The sequence below is a fragment of the Vigna umbellata genome, chromosome 4, assembly GCF_029865625.1.
Source record: "Vigna umbellata cultivar VRB3 chromosome 4, Vumbellata_1.0, whole genome shotgun sequence".
Lineage (NCBI taxonomy): Eukaryota > Viridiplantae > Streptophyta > Magnoliopsida > Fabales > Fabaceae > Vigna > Vigna umbellata.
This window is the reverse complement of record NC_142168.1, coordinates 31,548,280-31,569,786: the sequence shown is the minus strand read 5'-3', so window position 1 is coordinate 31,569,786 and position 21,507 is coordinate 31,548,280. Positions and strand designations below refer to the sequence as shown.

Sequence of the window (21,507 nt, the reverse complement as noted above, 5' to 3'; positions counted from 1 at the left end):
CACATTTAAGGAATACATAAATTTGATGTCTTCGAGATACTACAGTGTCTCTTGGTGCTTTGACATTACAGCTCTACTTACTACTGAAAAACTTGGATTGGAAATGTTGTATCTATGCAGTTTCACTTTGATCAACCTTGTTTGATTCATAATATAACTTGGGCCGATCAGCTTTTTGGGCTAAAGTAGCCCATTCAAACATATTGGGCCAGAAACAATCTGAAACAAATCAAACAATGTCCTATTCTTGTAACATAATGTAAAAAGTGTTTGATGTATCAAGTAGGAGGTTCATTAGGAAGAGAAAATATCGATAAGACCTGAGTTCAACAACATAAGTATTGACATCATTATTATCCAAAACCTTAAGAGTTGATGAAATTTTACTTTTATATAAAGTTTTATTTTCTCGTTATCTAATATTAAACTTATACTCACACTTAAAATTCTAACAAAAATCACCTATGTGCTTTCTAATTTGCTTAGCTCAAATACCTTTCACAATTGCAACTATTGTGTATGAACATAACAGGTAGTTGCTATGTTAACATTAAAGTGCTATGCAAGAAAACTCACTCTAGCCTACTATACTCTATACAATTAAAATCGTGTTCAATTGAGTTTATTAATAAAATAAAGTTTGTTCATTGAAGGACTTAGATAAAATATTTAAAGACACTTGCATTGTCTCACTTTCCTCACCAATTATATTTCCCTGAAGGTAAGCTAAACTAACCATCTTTTTCCTAAAATAATCAACATAAAAACTAAGAAAAAAAATACAATAGGTATATATTAACTAACAAACTTCCCTAGTTTTAGTTTGAGAGCATTGGAATGGATAATGACACTCCAATTATGTAAAGAATTACCCCATGTGGTGATGAAATGATTATATTAAAGAATTCTAAATTAAAAAAAAATGGAGACATGATTCAAATCAAAGTGAGCTAAGATTTAGCATTCAGATAGTCTTGTTGGTTATAGTAATTACATTCAGCATTAAAATTAAAGACAATTTTATTTAAATAGCAAAAGAGGAAAAAATATTAAAAACTAGATTGTTACGCCCGTGTTACCAAGAAGGGGTAATAAAAACTTATATTGACAGTATAGTTTATTTAAAGTTATTGTCGACATTATTGTTAAATTATAATTTATTGATACTAATATATCAATTAAACCAGAAATATTAAAGTCATTTAGCGACTTGCCAACAAATATAATTTAATTACTGATTTTACTTCTCAATTATACAAATATTAACATATTATTCTTTGTTTACTCTCAACTTACCCTTTAGTCAATATATCTCCTAGTTATGCTTCTAACATAGTTTTTAATCTTGTTTAAAAACATGTTCAATCTAGTAATACTTTTTAACTTTTCTTATATGCTTCTAACGAGTAAACTTTGTTTCTAGATTTAGCATTCTTCAGTGTGATTACTCTCAAGTTAAATTTATGGTTTCCAGTGGTGTTCCTTTCATTAAATCTTTTAGATTTAATTAATAATTTGACTTTTTTATTATTATTTATATCTATGATTAAGATGTATGATTTATTTCAAACTTTATAATTTTTTTACTCAATTAAGTTTTAATATTTTCTTAATTCAATTAAATCTTAATATTTACTAAATAAAGTTAATATAACCTTTTAGATTAAATTAGTTTTATCATTATTTAAGTGTTACGTGTTAAATTTGTCAAAATTAGAATAAATGCTTACATAGATCCACATTTTAAGATGTAACTCTTCCTAAAATAAATTATCAACATAAAAAGTCATGTCCAGTTTTTTTTTTTTCTCAAATAAACAGTGACAAAGTTACTAATAAATAACTCTCATATCAAAGTAACTTTAAACACAAAAAATATTTTTGACAAAATTATTATCATTGAAATAAAAAGTTTATCTTGGCACAAGCATAAAGATGAACTACCAAAAAAAAAACATACATAAATACAATCTGATTTAAGTGTCCATCACAATCTCTGACAGCATCAACAACTTAAGCAGTATGATGATTTAATTATTGATTGGAGCATGAACATATATACAAAATAAATAACAGTAAACTTGACCCTTCTGCATGCACATGAAAACAAAATGAAAGATTAGAAATCCACCTATCCATGTACAATTTACAAGTATAATAATAATAATGCTTAAGATGCATTACCAAACTCTTTTTCCAACTTTAATTTTGCATCCACCAACCAACAAATCAATCAATGAAATGCAATGCAATGAAATGCAAACACCTCTTTCTCCGTGCCTTCTTCTCCTTCTCTCAATCCAATAAAGCCAAACCAATCAGTCTCTCTTCCTTCACACTCTCACACCTTTTCTCTTTAAACAAACTCAAAAATGGCGCATTTTCTTCTCTCTCTTTGCACCATTTTCACCATTTTCACAACCCTATCTCTCACATCTTCTCGCACCATCACCATTCCTTCACACACCAACCTTCTCAATATCTCTTCATCCCTTCACCAAGCCAACCAAATCCTCTCCTTCAAACCCCAAAAGGCTCTGCAACAAGCTTTAACTCAACAGCAAAACCCCACTTCACCTTCTTCCTCTTTCTTCTCCGTTCAACTCCACACAAGAGAAACCCTCGTCAATGAGCAACACCCAGATTACAAAACCCTAGTTTTGGCCCGACTCGCCCGCGACACGGCACGAGTCAACTCGCTCCTGACCAAACTGCAGCTCACACTCTATGGCGTCAAAAGATCCGACCTTTACCCGTCCAAGACGGAGGTTGGACTCGAAGACCTCTCCACGCCTGTCTCCTCTGGCACCTCCCAGGGAAGCGGCGAGTACTTCTCACGCGTCGGCGTCGGCCAGCCCGCTAAGCCCTTCTACATGGTCCTCGACACTGGCTCCGACGTCAACTGGCTCCAATGCAAACCCTGCTCAGATTGTTACCAACAATCCGACCCGATTTTCGACCCTACATCCTCCTCCTCGTACTACCCGTTAACCTGCGACGCTCAGCAGTGTCAGGACCTTGAAATGTCGGCTTGCAGAAACAGTAGATGCCTCTACCAGGTTTCCTACGGAGACGGGTCGTTCACCGTAGGCGAGTACGTCACTGAAACGGTGTCGTTCGGCGGGTCCGGGTCAGTTAATCGGGTCGCGATCGGGTGCGGGCACGATAACGAGGGGCTGTTCGTTGGGGCGGCTGGGCTTCTCGGCCTTGGTGGTGGGCCGCTGTCATTAACCTCGCAAATCAAAGCTGGGTCGTTTTCGTACTGTTTAGTGGATCGCGACTCTGGTAAATCGTCCACTCTTGAGTTCAACTCACCTCGACCCAGTGACTCGGTCACCGCACCACTGCTGAAGAATCGTCAAGTGAACACGTTCTACTACGTTGAACTCACCGGATTTAGCGTCGGCGGCGAGATGGTCTCCATCCCACCAGAAACTTTTGCCGTCGATCAGTCCGGCGTCGGCGGGGTGATCGTCGATTCTGGTACCGCCATAACTCGTCTGCGGACTCAGGCCTACAACGCCGTCCGCGACGCATTCAAGAAGATGACCCAGAACCTGCGTCCCGCGGAGGGAGTTGCGCTGTTCGACACATGCTACGACCTGTCGTCCCTGCAATCCGTGCGCGTGCCGACAGTGTCGTTTCACTTCGCCGGCGACAAGTCGTGGGCGCTTCCGGCGAAGAATTATCTGATTCCGGTAGACGGCGCCGGAACTTACTGTTTCGCGTTTGCGCCAACGGCGTCGTCTCTTTCGATCATAGGGAACGTGCAGCAGCAGGGGACACGTGTCAGTTTCGATCTAGCGAACTCTGTAGTGGGATTCTCTCCCAACAAGTGCTAGACCGTGTAATTTACCACTTTAGCCTTATTGTTATTAATGTTATGGAAAAAATAACATGAATAATAGTAATTAATTTATGACGATATATAATATATATATATATATATATATAAAAAGGGTTGGTAGGTTTGTATTATTAATTGGATTGTGTGGTTCCAAAAGCAGCGGTTTTTAATTTAATGAGAATTAATACTTGATTTCCATGACATGGGTTTTGAGATTGATGAAGCTCTTAGCCCTTTTTCTCTTTCGTTTTGGCTTTTGAGATTGGAGTCTTTGGTCAATGCTCATGTTTTCCCTCTGCACTGTACTTTCCTGTGTTGGTTAAAGGCTTGCATGTAGGGCACATGGCATACAATGTGACAGCGATGTCGGAACTCAACTTGTTATGGATTCTTTTATTTGGATAATGAAGGAGATTTGAGGATGTTTGTCTCTTGGATTTTTTTATTTTGGACATGTTATTAATAAATTTGATACTTTTTCAAGTGATATTTCGTTATATATTCTGAAAAGTTTGATTTTAATTTCTAAATTTAAATTATGTGAGACTCTTAGATGTATAATATCGTTAATAAATAAACTCATTATTAATATTGCGAAGGTTAAGGGAAGAGATGAAGGGTAGCATACCTATTTGCAAAGGGTGACATTGAAAAGTGGGGCAGAGGGTCCGTGATTGTAGGCCAAATAATGCATGGATTCATGGATGGTAGCAGTAAATAGGTTTGGTTCTGTCTACTTTCAACAGCTGGAATCCACTTTTATATGTACCTATTTTCTATTTCTATAAAAGTATTTACCAATATTACTCTTTACTATTTGGCTTAATTACCTACTTAGTCCCCATATTCGGAGGTAATTTGCTGTTTAGTACCCGGTTTTAAAAATGTAGGCATTTGATACCTATGTTTTGAAATTTGTATCAATTGAATCCTACCCACTTAACGCCGTTATAAATCTAACGTTTTTCTGACTGTGTATGTGATTTGTGGACGAGCGTTTGTGGACGAGCGACGAGGACGCTCGTCCAGCGAAGAGGACGCTCGTCCAGCGAGGCAGAAGAGGACGCTCGTCCAGCGAAGCGAACGCCCAGTCAGGCAGAAGAGGACGCTCGTCCAACGAAGCGAACGCTCGTCCATAATCGCTCGTCCACAAATCACATACACAGTCAGAAAAACGTTAGATTTATAACGGCGTTAAGTGGGTAGGATTCAATTGATACAAATTTCAAAACATAGGTATCAAATGCCTACATTTTTAAAACCGGATACTAAACAGCAAATTACCTCTGAACATGGGGACTAAGTAGGTAATTAAGCCTTACTATTTTTATTTATGAAAAAAATAATCCTAGAGTGCAAATCCAACTTTACTTGTTTATTTATTTATTTTACTTAAGTTTTACTTTTAACAAATAAAAGTACCAGTTAAAACTAATATTTTACTTATTTTAATGTGTATTTATTTACGTATGTTGACTTTAATTAAAAGTATGATAAACGTATTATGTACGGAATCTTTATACGGTTCCTATTAAAAGTAGATGAAAGAAATTAAGGCCTATATATAAAGTAAAAGCTGGTTCAGGTAACCATTATTAAGTAACTACCTATATTACAAAATCTTCACGGTATTCAATTTATATATTTGATAATAAGATTATCGTTATATCATAGTATTTTACAAAGAGTATTAAACTATATACAAAGAGTATTGAAAGTATGGTATTAAACTATATACAAAGAGTATTCTTTATGAACTTTTAATATGTTATTTTTGTTTTGTATTCATTCAGAAAATGAGAAATTATCATGTCCAATGTAGAATCAAAGTTACTTTTTATATAAGAAAACCTATCTCAGGAAACTACAATGTGTGAAATAACTTTCAAAAAGTATTATATCATTAACAACTTTATATAAAATAAATATTAATTCAACTTTTAAATTATAATTTATAATTTCATAGCATTATAATTATTTGTGTTAACTATTATTAAAATTAAATAACAATGTGATCAAATTATTCACATTTAACTATATTTTAAAGATGATAATTTTGATCTACATAGATTAGACATTAATTTTTTTTATTAATATACAATTTTGTATATAAAATTCATACGGAAAAATTTCAGTTTAACTTTTGAAAGAAAAGAATTGTCCAATTAAATACAATTTTGTAAAAGTTATTACTCACTATAATTCGATATTTCACTATAAAGTAATATAACAATAAAATATGGAAAATGATACTTGAACAACCATTTTTGACAACATTTAGACACGCGCACACGTGTCAAAATCTGAGTGGTCCAGTTGGAAAAATTAAATGAAAATGGACCACTCAGATTTTGACACGTGTGCGCGTGTCTAAATGTTGTCAAAAATGGTTGTTCAAGTGTCATTTTCCTTTATTGGTTTTACACTTGTATTTTGTTTTTTCAAGTAATGTATTGAATTGAAATTTTCTAGATAAAGTAATTGATAGATAAAATTGAATTGTTAAGGAAATTGATAGATAATTTACAGCAAATAAATGAGAAATATTAATGAGATATTTAGAAAAAGGGTGGATGGAAGAAAAAAATTGTATGAGAAAAATGAAAGCAGTGGTTGGAATGAAAGCAAAGAAGAGAGTTTCAGTTATGAAATCATGTCATTGAAAAAAAGGTTGAACGAAGGTTGGTCAACCAGAATTGCTGCATAAAGTAAGTGCAATGGAAGTCCCAAAATCTCTTCCTTCACACGTAAAATGTTGCACGTGTTGTGCCACTAATTGATAAAGCCTCAAATCATGGAACTTTTCCTCATCCATTCTTTTGCCTCCTTCCTTTAAGTATTATGGTTTTATGAGACAAAAATAAAGATTACTATAAGAAAAATGTGTTTATTACTATTCTTTTAACATACATTGTAGTATTATTAATATAAATTTTTTATTGATAATTATTAGAGATTTTACATTGATCAACTCACAAAAATATAAATACCTAAACACTTTTTTATCTTGTAAATCAGTATTTTAATATTGAATTATATTTAAAGTTTATTTTTATCAAAGTCATGTAAAATACATTTTAATAAAATTTATTGTTTGTTAAATTTATCGTGTCACTTGTTATTGGATCATTCATTAATGTCTAGTCTTACATTTGAAATATATATATATTTCGTTTGATGTTAGAAGCATGTTTGAAAATCTTAAAGCAACTAATAATAAAACAAATTCATAATATATAAATGAGTTCAAACTTTACTTTACAAACTGATGTATAAATGTAACTTAAATTTTTTAATTTATTTTGTTTCAAATGTGGGTTGATATTAACTATCTTTAACACAGAGCTCCGAACAAACCTCAATTAGTTTGTGTTATCCAAGTCTTTCTTTACAGTACTCTTTATACCATATAAGAATTACTTGCAAAAGATACTTTGAGTTTAAGTCAGTATGTGACCGTTCAATTATCAGAACCAATTCCTAAAAATTGAATAAATGAAATCACCTACCTCTTTATCTTACACTTGTATTTATAGGTTTCAAAATAAACTTTTAATTAAAGTTAACTTAATCACGATCCAAAATATGATAAGTATACTAAACGTGTTCAATTTGCAACATGATCAGCTAATAGGTGTTTGATCGATTGACCACTCACTCTCTAGTAAAAACTGTACGGTATGTGAGGTAAACAAGGATAAAGATATTGACCCCAATCAATTGCTGACCAGAGGATATTTTTTATGGAATCTCTTTTGTTCATTCAAGACTTTATTATTTGATACGATTTCACTTTTAAGGTTTTATGATACAAAATTTATTTTATATAACGGGTTTATTACAAAAAAAAATCTATGAAGTCTCAAGACAATAAAACTTTTGTGTGTTGACCACTGATTACGCATTGGGATCATCCAAAGAGATATGATGAATGGTGTGAAAAGGGAGTAAATCAAAGAGGAAAAAGTGAGGTTGATTAAAATTTGATTTCAAAATCAAGCACTTTATAAAGAATTTGATAAATTCCAACTACTATGAGACTAATGTTCAATAGTATATTATTTTCTGTGAGCATAGTTCTTCAGTTCTATTCCCGAAGCTATTTGAAAGTGACTTGATATAGGCACTGATTGTTCACACATCCAAGTCTTGATAAAGAGGAAGATTGAACCTTTTTACCTTCAACAAGTTTAAGAACACATTTGGCAATTCCTTTTTAAAAGAAAAAAATAAGCTAATGTAGCCAACTTTCTTCTGAAGGATGTTGACTATTTCCTTTTTCAGAGTGAAGGTAAGGTGTGCACATGATCTTGAAGAAAAAATCATGGTGAAGAAGACAACAAAACTTGCAAATATTTCCTTATTTTCTATGATATGGCCAGAAAAGGAATAGTATAATCTCAATTGAAGAGTAGAACTGTGCATAAAATCAATGGAACAGTTACCGTGTGGAAGACTTTCTCATCAAATATCACGAGCTAACAATCAAAGATGATTTATTTTTTTAAAACAAGAGAAAAAGAAGTTATTTCATTTTACCAATGAAAGAGATGAAATGGAGTTTAGCTGAGGTAATGTTAATAGACAGTCTTGTTTTTTTCTAATAAAACCACTCTCAACTCGTGCTGGATCTTTTTCGCAATCATAACAATAGTTGTATTATTTAAAATATATTTAATTTAAATTAGGATTAAATATAATTTCAGTTTTTGAATTTTAACGCAAAATTAATTTTTCTTTCAGAAATTTAAATGTATTTTAGTTCTCAAATTTAAAAAATAATAGATACAGTTCTTCTAATCTAAGTTAAATTTTTTTAACGTGTTAGTGTTTGAATTGTTTACACCTTTTTTCAATATAAACTAAAAATTAAATTAAAACATCCATTTTTAAAGTTTAGTACCAAAATTTCGAACATGAATAATGAATTCCAATTTTACAAAATGCAGGAAGTAAAACATATTTAATTCTTTAATTTATTTAATGAAGTTTTTAACAATTTGATTGATAAAATTTATATGTATAAACAGTTACTGAAAATACATTTTTACAGAATTTATTAACTAATCCAATTAAGCATATCCCATAAAAATATTCTCTAATTAGAGTACTAGAGAATAGGTTTTTAAAATTAAACAATGTTGTATAACAATATTTTTTTCGCCAAAACAAATCACGTGACGGTGCATTGCTTTAAACGAGCAACGTGATTTACTAGTTTCTAACAATAACAAAAAATAGTTTCACTTACAAAATTCAATGACTTAAGCACTCATAATTAAAGCGAGTTCTTTTATAAATTCGTTAAATCTATATGCCAATTTTAAGACATAAATTTAAGAAAAGGAACTCATTAAAATGCATGCTCATAATTAATTGATAAGACAGTAAGTTAAAATTCGTTAATTTTCAGTCCACACTTCTTTCGTGGGCCCGTCAACAACGACTTTTGTGTTTTGCTATTGTCGTGTACAAGAAAAAAAATCCTCTCTATTTCATTGCAACATTGTATAGAGTAAAACAACAGTCATATGTACAATACATTTGATATTTGAATATTGACAGTATGTTATCGTTTTGTCTGCAAAAATAAAGTACACTGAAAAGAGGTTGCATTCCGACCACATGCACCGTTCAATTTGAGAAATGAATCACTGCAAAAGAAAACTGAGATGCATATCCACTACAGCCCACGTGGAAGATCAACGTTTTTCTCTCCAACAAGGAATTCCTCTGGGCCATTGCTGCAGGAAAAGAGAAGGGTAAGAGTGGCTGAAATTCATCTATAATAGTTATAACAGAGAAATTAGTCATCAGATCTTTTTACCTAAGATAACTGAGAGCAGACATTCGGTAGAGACAGGTGAAGACCAAGATATGCAATCCAATGGTATAAAAGAATGCGAAAGTTCGGGCGTACCTGCAAGTGGATTTTTTATCAATCAACTTATACGATACCAATTTCCTTAGTTTCAGCATGAGGATAACGATTAGACCAACTCTTATCTATATCATCAAGAAACCCTAGAAAAGGGTGAGTTGCTAAAATGTGTACAGAACATATTAAAGTTCAAGCTGAGGTGTCCAAAGTCTCAAAACATCAATTGTCAAATTCTGGGGTAATGACAAACCCGTTGATCAATTGATGATATAAGCATTAATCTTTTATATTATGGCCAAACTAACGAATAGTAACCAAGAGGTTAGAGAGTTTTTTACTATTTCCAGAGCAATCTTGTAGAAAGTGTGAAAGACAAGAATACCATTGAGGTAAATAGACTATAACATCATTAAAATAACATATATAAGGAAGGCTGTGTCAAGAGTTGACCAGGGTAACCCTAAAAACTGAAACTTGGAACCAGTGGCGGAACTTGACCCAGAAATTTGAGGGAGCCATTACAATTTTATATTATATATAATTTTAATTTTCGTGTAAACACAAAAGACCATATACGACACCAACAAAATGCATAACGCTATCACATACCTTATATATATATATATATATATATATATAATAAACACACTAAATCGTTACAAATTTTCATTAACATTTTAATATAGAAAGTATAGATATATAAGTGGTTCTGAAAAGCTTGGGGGAGCCATGGCTCCTCTCTAGCCACTCATAGCTCCACCCCTGTTTGGGTCAGTAGAAAGAGCATTGTTTTCGGCAGACAGAACCAGCAAGAAATTGGAGATTCGAAAAGCATGAAAGCTAAGCTTTTCCAAAATTAATGGTTGGCGAAAAAATTAAGACTTAAATATGCTTTCCTGTATACGACCGATTTTTATCTTGAATAAACAATAATTTTTTCCAAATTTTGATTTAAGTTCTTAGATGAAATATTAATTTTGTTCAATTCCTTGAAATATTTCTAAATTTCCCTTTTAATTCCTCAATATTTTATTTATCACAACAATTGATATATTTTTCATTATGTGATGACGGAAAATGTTAATACAAGTAACAAAAGAAACTTACTCAAATCTTGTTACATGTTTGACAACTAAACAGTCACGTGGACCATGCAACTGATGAAAGAAACGAAAGAGACTTAACCAGAAACTTTGATTAAGTATTTAATTTGACGGAAAATTGGATACTCAACAAAAATCGGTTATATATTGAAGGGCCGTAACATATTTAAGCCAACAATTAATGATGAGTTATGAGCTTGCAAGTCAATGTATTAGAAGAATTGAGATTTTTTTTCTCTCCATATTTTGAAATCAAATAATAAATAATTTAAGCAAAAGAAGACAGGAGCATTGGATAATGTCAAAAATATTGTAGAAGCATTCAAACATACTTGTTACCGAGGAGAAAACGCCCACTGCTGAGTGTAATTCTGTCCCTGAATCCCAACTCCTTGTATCTTTGATCCCTTTCCTAATTAAATGAAAATAGATGAAGCAGTTCATAATTAAAATTTAATAACATTGATAATAGAACACAATAAAGGTAACTTTTACATATTTCTAACCAAATCACTTCTTTCATCCAATCCCAATTTGCCCTCCCTTTTCTAGGTAAGGTTCAAAATGGGAAACGGAGATCTATGCATAAGGAGAATCCAGTGTTTAATAGATCCAATAAAGCAAGAACAACTGTTTAAATGCATGTTTAACCAAGAAAGTTTAGATTTTCAATCAAGGACATAACAGGTATCTTCCCTGTGCCAAAGACTAGTCACGTACAATTTTTCAATACTAGTAATAATACACCTGAAAACTCAAGTTATTTCACAAACAGTTATAAAGAGGTCACGTTTGATGGCAGCAACAACCTTAAAATAGATAGAAAATTCATTCAAAGATTTTATTGTGTGGTTTTAGGCTTTTAGTTATCTTGGACAGATAGACACCAGAGCTTTAACAAGTGCGTATTTCATTAAGGTAGTGAAGCCATGACCCATTACATTAGCCAAGCTGGATCACCTTTTTCGAGAATGCAGCAAAAGGATTTATATCATCCTCATATATCTTCTTGTATTTTGATTCAACATCTGACGAGAAACCACTTTCAACATCTTCAGCATACTAAACAAAAATCACAAAAAAAATCTCAAGTTCAGGGTAAAAGGTAAAAAATGATCATGAAGAAAGAAACAAAATGATGCAAGCCCAATTTAGAAAACCTTTTTCGAACCCCTTGAAACCACTTTCTCAATATTATAATCTTGTACATAACGCATCTTCCCATATAGTTTGACATTATCAGCTTTACTCTTTTCCAGTTCCACTGTTAATATCCCGATCTTCTCCTTCAATTGCCTTATTTCCTATTAAAAGCGAAAATTTCACCCAGGTCAACACTTGTTACACTGCCATATCCATAATCTAAAATTTGGTTTAAATAATACTGGATAGAAAGAAATAAAATAAATGAGGTAATATCGATATATACATACCTCTTCCGTTTCTCGCAAGCGGTTCCTAAATCGATCTCTTTGATTACAAATCACTTTAAGCATTGAGCTCTGATCTTGGTCCAAGGATACTTGCCTCTGGTCTGTATTCTGATGAAAAAAGAGCCAATTTAAGAGTCCTTCAAATCTAATTTTAAAGCACTTCTACATGCAGAAGTATACTTGGGTGTGTGATTAATCAATCACTACTTATCCAGCAAAATATTTTTTCGTTCTTTCCAAAATCTTAATCTTCTAGTTGCAAAAATAAACATTTGTACCTAAATGCATCATTAAAAAAAATCAAAGAAAATAGATTGTATCATTAAACCATCTGTCTCAAAGCTTAAGCTGTAAAGAAAAAGTTAAATAATGGTGTACATCCCTTCAAAGCGTGCTAGCTTGAAGCACATCTAATGTTCATCTAAGTTTGAATGGGAGAATGCGAATTATAAGAATCAATCTATCAATTGTCTAGTAAAAGAAGATTTAAATCACTCCATGAACTAGCTATCTCAAAAGACTTGTGATGAATTTTGCTAATATATCCTCCAAGAGATGCATCTGGAATTATAATTATATTTATCCATTGTTAAGTACACTCAATTCCACTCCACCCAACAAATCACTGATTAAGCCTTTTTCATTAACCTAAAAAAAAGTAACAGTTGAGGCTGCATCTATTTCCAATTTCTCAATGCATGACATTAGTTCTTTCAAGATTATTCTTTGAAAAGAAATAGAATCCAGAAAGAATGGAAGCACAAGAGAGGAATCTACCTCAGAGGCCTCAGCCCCTCCCGCTTCTGAAAGATCCCAATCATCAAGGAAGTTCCCTTTACGATCTTTTGAATTGGAACTATATCCCTGTATCAAAAGAATTAAGTGCATTATAAAAATAATAAGCACAAAATTTTATCATAATTCACAAATGCATAAACAGACAAATAGAGATTAGAAAAAGAGAGCAATTCAAATTCTATTCAAAGTGGGGGGGATATGTAAAAGTGGTGGCAGAGACAATTATTCAAAACCTTCAATATGTCATCTTCCAACTTCTGTATCAATTTTTGTTGTTCATTAACCTTCGTCGTAAGCTCTGCTATCTTTTCTTCAGCTGTTTCCAGTAAGGATTTTTTCTCAGAAAGTGTGACCTGAAAATGGTAGAACTTCATCTGAATAATAAAGGTCTTTAATGCACAGCAACAACACTAGCTATCATCTTAAAGAACATCCTTCTACATAATATTGCTACTGAGTCCTTAACATGAACAATGCTCAAATGAAGGAAGTACAAAGAATCCTTTTGAAACTGGTCTTGTTTCTTCAAACAAGGGACATTGCTATGGTAGTTGATCATTTATTTCACCCTAATTTTTGCAAAGTTTTCTCTGTTTATAGGGGCAGGAAGACTGGGCATCCCATTTCTAAATAAATCGCATTCTTACCTTCAACTGTGTAAGTTCATGTTCCATTTTACGGTTCTTATCCAGAAGAAGAAACTCCATCTTGCTCATCTCTTCCCCACTTGTAGCCACTTCCCAGTCTTCAGCTTCAATTGAATTATATCCCACTGCCTGCATGTATAGCTCACAAGGAGGTATAAAAATAGTGAAGTTACAAGAGGTAACCAAAATAATAAATAAGAAAATGCAAGAAACAATAACACCACCTGCAAAATTTTCACTTTCTTTCGCAAATCATCAACTGTTTTTTCTGTAGGCCTTGCTTGAAGTTCTTTCTTCATCTCCTCAAGGGCAGCCTCCTACATTAAGAAAAGGCAACAAAAAAGTGAGTTTGCTCCCAAAATAATTTAGAGACTCAAATTATCAGACATGTATTATAACTGCTCATACCATGCGATAATAGCTTTTGATAGACATAACAAATGCTTGTAAATCACGGTATCATACACAAACAAAGTTTCACAAAGGAAGAGCACTATCAAGTTGCATTTTTATATCTCAAATAATAGAAAAGAAATATTCATCATTAAAGTGAAAGTTCACAGACCTACATGCCAAACCACAATTTGAATTGAGAATTTTGTGACTGGAATAGTTAAAAAGTAGTTTCAGAGTCTCATGAACATGAAAGAACAAAACTATGTGCCATGAAATGATGCAGATGGAATTGCTAATATATTAACTGAAATGCATTTACTGTGGGACTTGTACCATTTGAAACATTATATTGGATCAAAATATATGCATATTCATAAACCACAATAACTTAAAATGCCTCCAAATATTTGCAAACCATAATATTACCTTTTCATTGAGCATTGCAGTAAGTTTCTTGACATCATTAATGTGTTCATCTCTTTCATTAGATAAGGTTGTTTCAATATTGTGTAGTTCCAAGTTCAATTCAGAGATTTGCTTTTCTTTGGCATTTAAAGAATTCTCAAGTGCACTAGTTGAGTCAAAACTATCACTGCAAAAATAAAAACAAACAATAATCTGAAGACTGTGATCCAGTGTAAAAGATAAGAAATTAGAAGAATATGAGCAGTATCAACGAGTGAGTATGCATGAATGAATATAGGATCAGATAGACAGAAAGCGCAAATAACTCAAGTAGCTCTGCCCACTGAATGACTTTTTGTATGACTAATAGGTTGAGGGGTCCAGGTAATCGCTTCTGTTAACAGAAAGAGATAAAACCAAAGGTGAAGAAAGCAGTTTGCTTCACATGCCCTGCTCTGAATTTTATCAAGGGGGTTTGTTTTACAAGCTTTTAAGCTGAACAAAATAATTAAAATAATAACACATAAAGCTAAAATACCAAATTAGAATGATAAGACTAACAGAAACAATGCTATATATCCAACAACTTCTGGTTTGTTGCTTAGCATATTCAGAGAATTGTGATAATTTTTTCTCATTTTGGAACAAGCAGCTTCAACTTTCACTTTGTTCCAAGAAATAGCAAATTGATCATAAAAATAAAACTGGACTTCTTGATGAAAATATGGATTTGAATAGTTTAAACTAGGTTTGCCTTTACTAATCATGTTTGGAAGAACGAAGACCAAATGATCTTTGGAGAAAATGCAGAGCAGAAATGTTACTGAACTTAGAAAGGACAGTAAAGATGGATCGTGTACTTACAACATATTGTTTTTGTTTAAGGTAAAACTTACATAAGGTTCAATAGCTGCTATTCTCTAATTAGAATAGGCACTTCACCTTGTTAAAATGTAGGGAAAGCTTTACATTGAAGAATTATACATAGTAGCAAGGTGAAATTCCAATTCTAATTAGAGAACAGTACAAATCACATCCATAGAACTGTAACTTCTGTTCTTAATTTAGCTACCAATAAAAATAATGTTTATGTAGAATTTGGAAGTCAGAAACTTGAAATGCAGATAATATTGATTTTAGAAAAAAGAATAATAACATCAACAATAATAAATAGAAAACAAAGAGGACTGCCATACCTATTCTTAGAATCAGTACCTTCATGTGCTGTTTGTAACTGAGATCGGAGAAGCCCCTGCATAGACAAAGGAGTATCACAAGAATAAGCCGTAAGTCTGATTGAATGTAAAAAAGCATCAGCACTCAGCAGATTGAGACAATGAAACTCATCCAATTATCTTCCTCTTCCTCTCTACCCTTAATTGATGCCAAACAAGGGACCAATCCTTTTGTTCCCCTGTTCCTTCCTCTCCCATCCAAAGTTTGCATACCCAACAGAGCCTTAGTTATTTTAAGATTTGATCATGAGCTAGCAATAACTACCCTACATTAAAACCCAAGAAACCTAAACAAATAAAACTGTTCCTTCAGCATTACAATTACAAATTATATTTAGCTTACAGTCAATGATAGCCTTAGCATATAATATAATGTAGTAATTCAATTCTTTATGCCTGGTGGGAAGAAAACTGTTTGTGAGATCAGAACAGTATAGAATATTGAGGGGTAGGCTGTAAAAATAACTTTAAAGTTGATTATAAAGGATATTAAATGTAAAAAAGAAAAGAATTTTCTTTTGAACTTTCGACAATAACAGCTACCAACCCTTATAAGAAGAGTTGGGATCTGTTTCGATGGTGAACAACGAAGCCCAATCCAACAGGCCCAAAAGGGTCGTCTAGCAGAATCGTGGATCTGAATTGTGTTTATTATGGATAAAAGCATAACAGTGGTTCCAGAATATTATTATGATATTATGCAGCTGGCAACTTGCTAGGACAAATTCGGTTAGAATGAGGCATTGTATATAACCTGTGTACTCTAATATTATGAGATATGATGAATATAATCTGAGAATTCCTTCTCTTCTCTATTATAGGAGGCTCCTCTGTCCTCAAATTCAGAGATCTTATTCCAATCAGGATCACTACAAGAAACAATTAATAGTTGAATAATCAAACACAAGGAATAGTTAAAGAAGGATTTAGTGTTAAGACGCCATCTCCCTTGGTTACCAATATATTTTTTCTTTTCCCACTTTTGAGTATAGAAGGACTCTGATGGGAATGGGATTCAGAGCAAAGTAGTCACAGCAGTTATGGAATTAGTAAGAGTTGTTAATAGTAGCAAGTATCAGTTACAGAACCGGTTTATACGTTAGCATAAATAATAGGATGGGAATGAAAGGAGAAAGCATTGAGAAGTGTTGTTATTGGAAAGCAGAGAAATAGCTCAGATGTCAAAGCAAAAAAAGGGAACCCCTTTGTCAATGGGAAACCCTTAGAAGGAGATTCCTACCTTTCATTCTAGCCTTAAATTCTGCATTGTGGGTTTGTAAGAGACTCCCAGCTATGTAGTTAAGATGTATATGGAGCATGAATTGATTGCAGCAGTGACATATTTTTTGAAGGATAAAAGCAACAAACAATTACAACATAACAGAGCACCTAATGTGGAACAAAAAAGAATACAAAAAAACTCAAGCCTTATCTCACTAGGAAAAGTTTGCACCATGGATCAAACTCTGCCACTATGCTCTATAACACCTATTACTAGGCTCTATAAAAGCTATTTTTTCAAAAGAACAATTAAATATCTAAAGGAAGTGCACAATACTATTTCATACCTTCTAAAACAAACAGAGAGAAAGCAGCAAAAATTGAAGAATTTTATCAAACGGGATAGATCCAAGGAAGTGCACCATACTATTTCATAACTTCTAAAACAAATAGAGAGAATGCAGCAAAAAATTGAAAAATTTGATCAAACAGGTAAACACAAATACAAAAAATCACACTTCACAATCAAATTATTGAAATAAAAGTTTGTAAATTGCACCTTCTCTCTTTCTAAACTAAGAAGCATTGTTTGTGCACGCTCCACTTCATCCATTAGAAGTGTAACCTCCGATTGCTTAGCTGCCCTCTCTTCCTCTGTAGTTTTCAAGAACACAGGAGAATCATGGTCTTATTAGATAATATCAGGAGAATCACAGTCTTAACTCTTAATCCGCAGATTATAAAGTAATGAAAGAACCAATGTTACATTGATTCCAGTGAAGTATACAACTAAAATTGCAGTGAAAACTATTAGATTACCAGATTGGGCACGGAGTTCAAACAACTGGTTTTGGGCAATTTCGTGCAATTTCTGCATATTAGAAACACTGTCTTTGGCATGCTGTAACTGGTCTTGTAGTGCTTGTTCTCTGCATACAAAAAAGAGATCATCATACTAGGTAAGCAATGCCAAAGCAGAGGACACTTCTGATACAGTAGTAATAGTCAGTCTGTACAGAACAAGAGGGACAAACTAATGGGAACCTAGGCATTTCATATTTGAATGTAGAAAAAGAGGAATAATTCCAAATAGCATAAACAGAACTCACAAAACATGGACTCTCCCTCACTCACAGAAAACTGAAAGCTAACGGAAAACGTACACACAGAAAGGAATAAAAAAAGAAAGTCAAGGTCATGCAAGAGACCTTAACATCCATCCAATCTCCCAATAGGTCCTTGCTTGCCCCTCCTTTCCCTGGCAGACCTTCTTATACTTCACACTCCAAACAAATTTTGTTTCTTCCTCCCACCTTGCCATGTGTACAAGTAGTACTTGGAGCCAGTGTTTATTTGGCTCACACATGGTGCCAATCCCATACTTCCCCTCTCTTTTTTCAATGGTCCCCTAATGCAGTTGTTGCATGTACTAAACTGAACAAACAAACAATTCTCAATAGCAGAAAAGATTGAAGGATACCTTTCTTTCAAAACTTCCAATGTTTTCTGGTTTTCTTCGGCCAGACTGCGTTGTTTAATCTCCACAATTTCTTTCACTTTCTCTTCCATCTAATTCACATAAATTCAAATGACTAATTAAAAATCATGAAAGAAAACTAGGTCTAATTTGTGATTGAAATTTAAAGATATTGGGGATCTAGAGCACTCCAATAATAGCAAATGTCATAAAACCACAAGATATAAATATACAGATTGAAAGGAACTTTATCAATTTGATCGTAGGGAATTGAATTCAGTTATGTCATGATAATAAACCGGTGTGGAACATGCAAATGCATCCCAAGTTCACTTGTTTGCACCATATATGCATAAAACAGGCATGAAACATGGAAATGCATCTCAAATTGACAAATTAGCAATTCATGAAAAATCCTTTTACTGAAAAATAGGGTACAAAATCAGCAACTTGGTAAGTCCTACTTTGCCCCTTTTCTAATAGATTTAAGGAAAGTTGTAGGATACAGTATTAGATAAAACACATGTAAAGCAATCTTTAGTCAATACTATACTTGAAGTTACAGTACACCTAAGTTTATTCATCCTTAAATTATTAAGAAATTAAATTAGACAAGGAACATGGTTAAGATTTAGAGATTTAATATATTAAAAACCATTGTTGTGCTTTCACCTAAAAGCTTAAGCTTTTGGGAGAGTTGTTTCATAACAGAAATGAAACAGGCAGTCAAAATAGGATCCCAAAAAACACACCAGTTGATAAAAGATTGGAAACAGGAGGCAACAAATAAAAGCACCAACAGTTATTTTCCGCAAGAAATGAAAGGAACTGTGACATTACGTAACCATATACAACAGTATCAGAAGCATTAATAACCTGTTGCTCTAATTGCCTATTTCTCTCCTCAAGTCTTCGTATTGTAGCCTGCTGATTTTTCAAGTGAGTTGCCTCTGTTCTGAACTCCTCAAGCTCAACTTTCATTTTCCGGTTTTCAGATTCAAGTTCAGATAACTTGAGATCTTGCTCCTGTACAATGAAAACATGTCAGAACATAAACAACCATATGTAAACATGGACATGGTTTTCCCTTCACACATAAAACATAAGTGCCCATGCACAAGAGCATTGTACCCACAAGTTAGCAAGCAATAAAAATTAAACTGTTTCATTGCATAATAAATTAATGATGGACACTTAAGTTGGTAATATTAAACATACAAACTAAGAAAGTATGGTTGCCAAACTCTCTGAATGTCAAAAGATGAAAATGCGTTAATTAAAGCAATAATGAGCAGAGCAAAAAAGAGATACTAGAAACAGAATAATGTCTCAGCATAGATTTCATGGCAAGGAAACACCGTTAAAGTTGCATGCATTGCAAGATGGAAGGAGTGCCCAGTGCTCATTGTTAAAAAAGCAATATTACATCAGTATATCTGGATCAGAGAATCATTCATTCATTATACATAACTAACTCAAGAATGTATATTTAATTCATCCAGTAACACTACACAAGTTCTTTCACGTACGAACACAATCAAAAATAAAAAGAACAAGGAACGTAAGCTAAATCCTAGAACTCACAGCAATCGATACAAGAGCTGGATAAGGATCGGGAGCTTCATAGAGCTTTTGATAGATGTTGAGAAAAGCATTTTCTCCAAACTTGGCTCTCTTAGTAAGATTATCAACCTCTTCCTGGTACCCCTTAAGCAAGGAATTGAACAAACTTAACTTATCCTCTGGAGAAGCCTTTTTGAAATCTGTAAGAAGCATAATATGTAGTTTCTCATATACATATATTTACAGCACCAACAATAAACGACAAAAAAGAAAGAAAAAAAACAGAGCATGAAAAAAGCAGATTGCAGCAGTGCTCCTTCCGTTGTTCCAATTTAGTGAAAACATGCCTAAGATGTAAGTATACATTATCCAAGGTGAACTGTGAACTTTGAAGCTTAAATCAAATGCTGATTTCGTAGTAAAGGTCAATAATAATTCTATTAAATACGTTTCTAGCACAATTCGGAAACAGAAACGAAAACACTAACTGCTCATACCTCTAGTGTTCTCTGCAAGCTTGCGTCGATTTTTCTGACTGTTCTCCTGATTCTCCGCAATTCGAAGCCCTTGCTCATCCAATACTGTTTTCTCCTTCTCCAACTCAAAATCTGAAAAGAAGAAAAATAAAGTCCCGAAACAATAGTAATTAAAACAATGCGGCAACGCATCATAGATTAGAGATAACCAGGTCAATTGCCGCGCACAGAAACACAGACTAAGAAGAAAGCTATGAATATTAATGGAAAACTGGAAAGAGCAAAACGTGGAAGTGAAGTTTCGATGATACCTTTCCAGAAGGCGGAGACGACGGAGATCGGAGAAGAGGATGGAGGAGCGGTGGATTTGTCCCTCTCGGGTCCGGATCCGGATCCACCTAATGGAGCCTCCATTTTGTGGTGCAGTGTCTGAATTGGTTGAAGAAATCGTGTGTACTTTCTTCTTCTCCTTTTCGTGTCTCGGTTTCGGGTTTTGTATTCGCCTAACCGGTAAACTTTTATGCGCGGTAATGTGGGATGAGAAAAACGGATCTGAATGTGTTGCAAAGTTAATTAAATTAAGTAATATTAACTTAGCTTAATACCTTTTATTCATGTTTTATTTTGTCAATAACCAGTGATTTAGCTGGTTTGATAATTTGTATCAATGTTATCAATTTTTTTCATTATCACGAGTAATTTTTACATCTACAGGTGCAGTTTTGAAGGAGTCAGGTTTTTCCTTGTAATCGTTGGGCCGAGCCGTTACTCTGGGCTGTGGGCCCCCGCACTGCTCAATTTTTGGGTATTTGTTAATTTGTCTGTTTATTTATTTTAGGACAAACTTTTATGACTTAATAGTTAAATCTTGAATTCCTAACGTTAGAGGTGAACTTAAAAAAACTAAAAAGGTTATTTCAGTAATAAGTAAAAAATATTTGATGATTAGAATATTTCTTTCAAAACTGTTTCCAACCTTTTAAAATGAATCTGAGATATTAAACTTTTTTACAAAATAAAAAAAT

General features: G+C 33.3%; 2 protein-coding genes across 2 annotated transcripts; one reads left to right on the top strand and one right to left on the bottom strand.

The window, feature by feature from the left end:
• Positions 1-2,236: 2,236 nt before the first annotated feature.
• Positions 2,237-4,269, top strand: ASPG1 (Eukaryotic aspartyl protease family protein). The gene has a single exon (XM_047307524.2). It carries the CDS (start codon positions 2,373-2,375, stop codon positions 3,840-3,842), a length of 1,470 nt encoding a protein of 489 aa, XP_047163480.1. The 5' UTR covers positions 2,237-2,372; the 3' UTR covers positions 3,843-4,269.
• A 5,048-nt stretch (positions 4,270-9,317) lies between these two features.
• LOC124833134 (protein CASP) lies at positions 9,318-21,027 on the bottom strand. Its single transcript, XM_047307527.2, has 19 exons — positions 20,794-21,027; positions 20,504-20,614; positions 20,028-20,206; positions 19,320-19,469; positions 18,447-18,535; positions 17,786-17,895; positions 17,526-17,620; positions 15,707-15,762; positions 14,532-14,697; positions 13,934-14,026; positions 13,710-13,838; positions 13,296-13,415; positions 13,042-13,128; positions 12,265-12,372; positions 11,992-12,135; positions 11,792-11,893; positions 11,164-11,243; positions 9,675-9,767; positions 9,318-9,591 (listed from the first exon to the last, which is right to left on the bottom strand). Exons 1-19 carry the CDS (start codon positions 20,894-20,896, stop codon positions 9,531-9,533), a joined length of 2,076 nt encoding a protein of 691 aa, XP_047163483.2. The 5' UTR covers positions 20,897-21,027; the 3' UTR covers positions 9,318-9,530.
• Positions 21,028-21,507: the final 480 nt, after the last annotated feature.

Coding starts and splice junctions, on each gene's coding strand:
- ASPG1 (XM_047307524.2), top strand. CDS start 2,373: ATGGCGCATTTTCTTCTCTCTCTTTGCACCATTTTCACCATTTTCACA.
- LOC124833134 (XM_047307527.2), bottom strand. CDS start 20,896: ATGGAGGCTCCATTAGGTGGATCCGGATCCGGACCCGAGAGGGACAAA. Junction 19,470..20,027: donor CAGCTCTTGTATCGATTGCT/GTGAGTTCTAGG, acceptor TTCATTGTACAG/GAGCAAGATCTCAAGTTATC. Junction 18,536..19,319: donor ATAGGCAATTAGAGCAACAG/GTTATTAATGCT, acceptor TATGTGAATTAG/ATGGAAGAGAAAGTGAAAGA.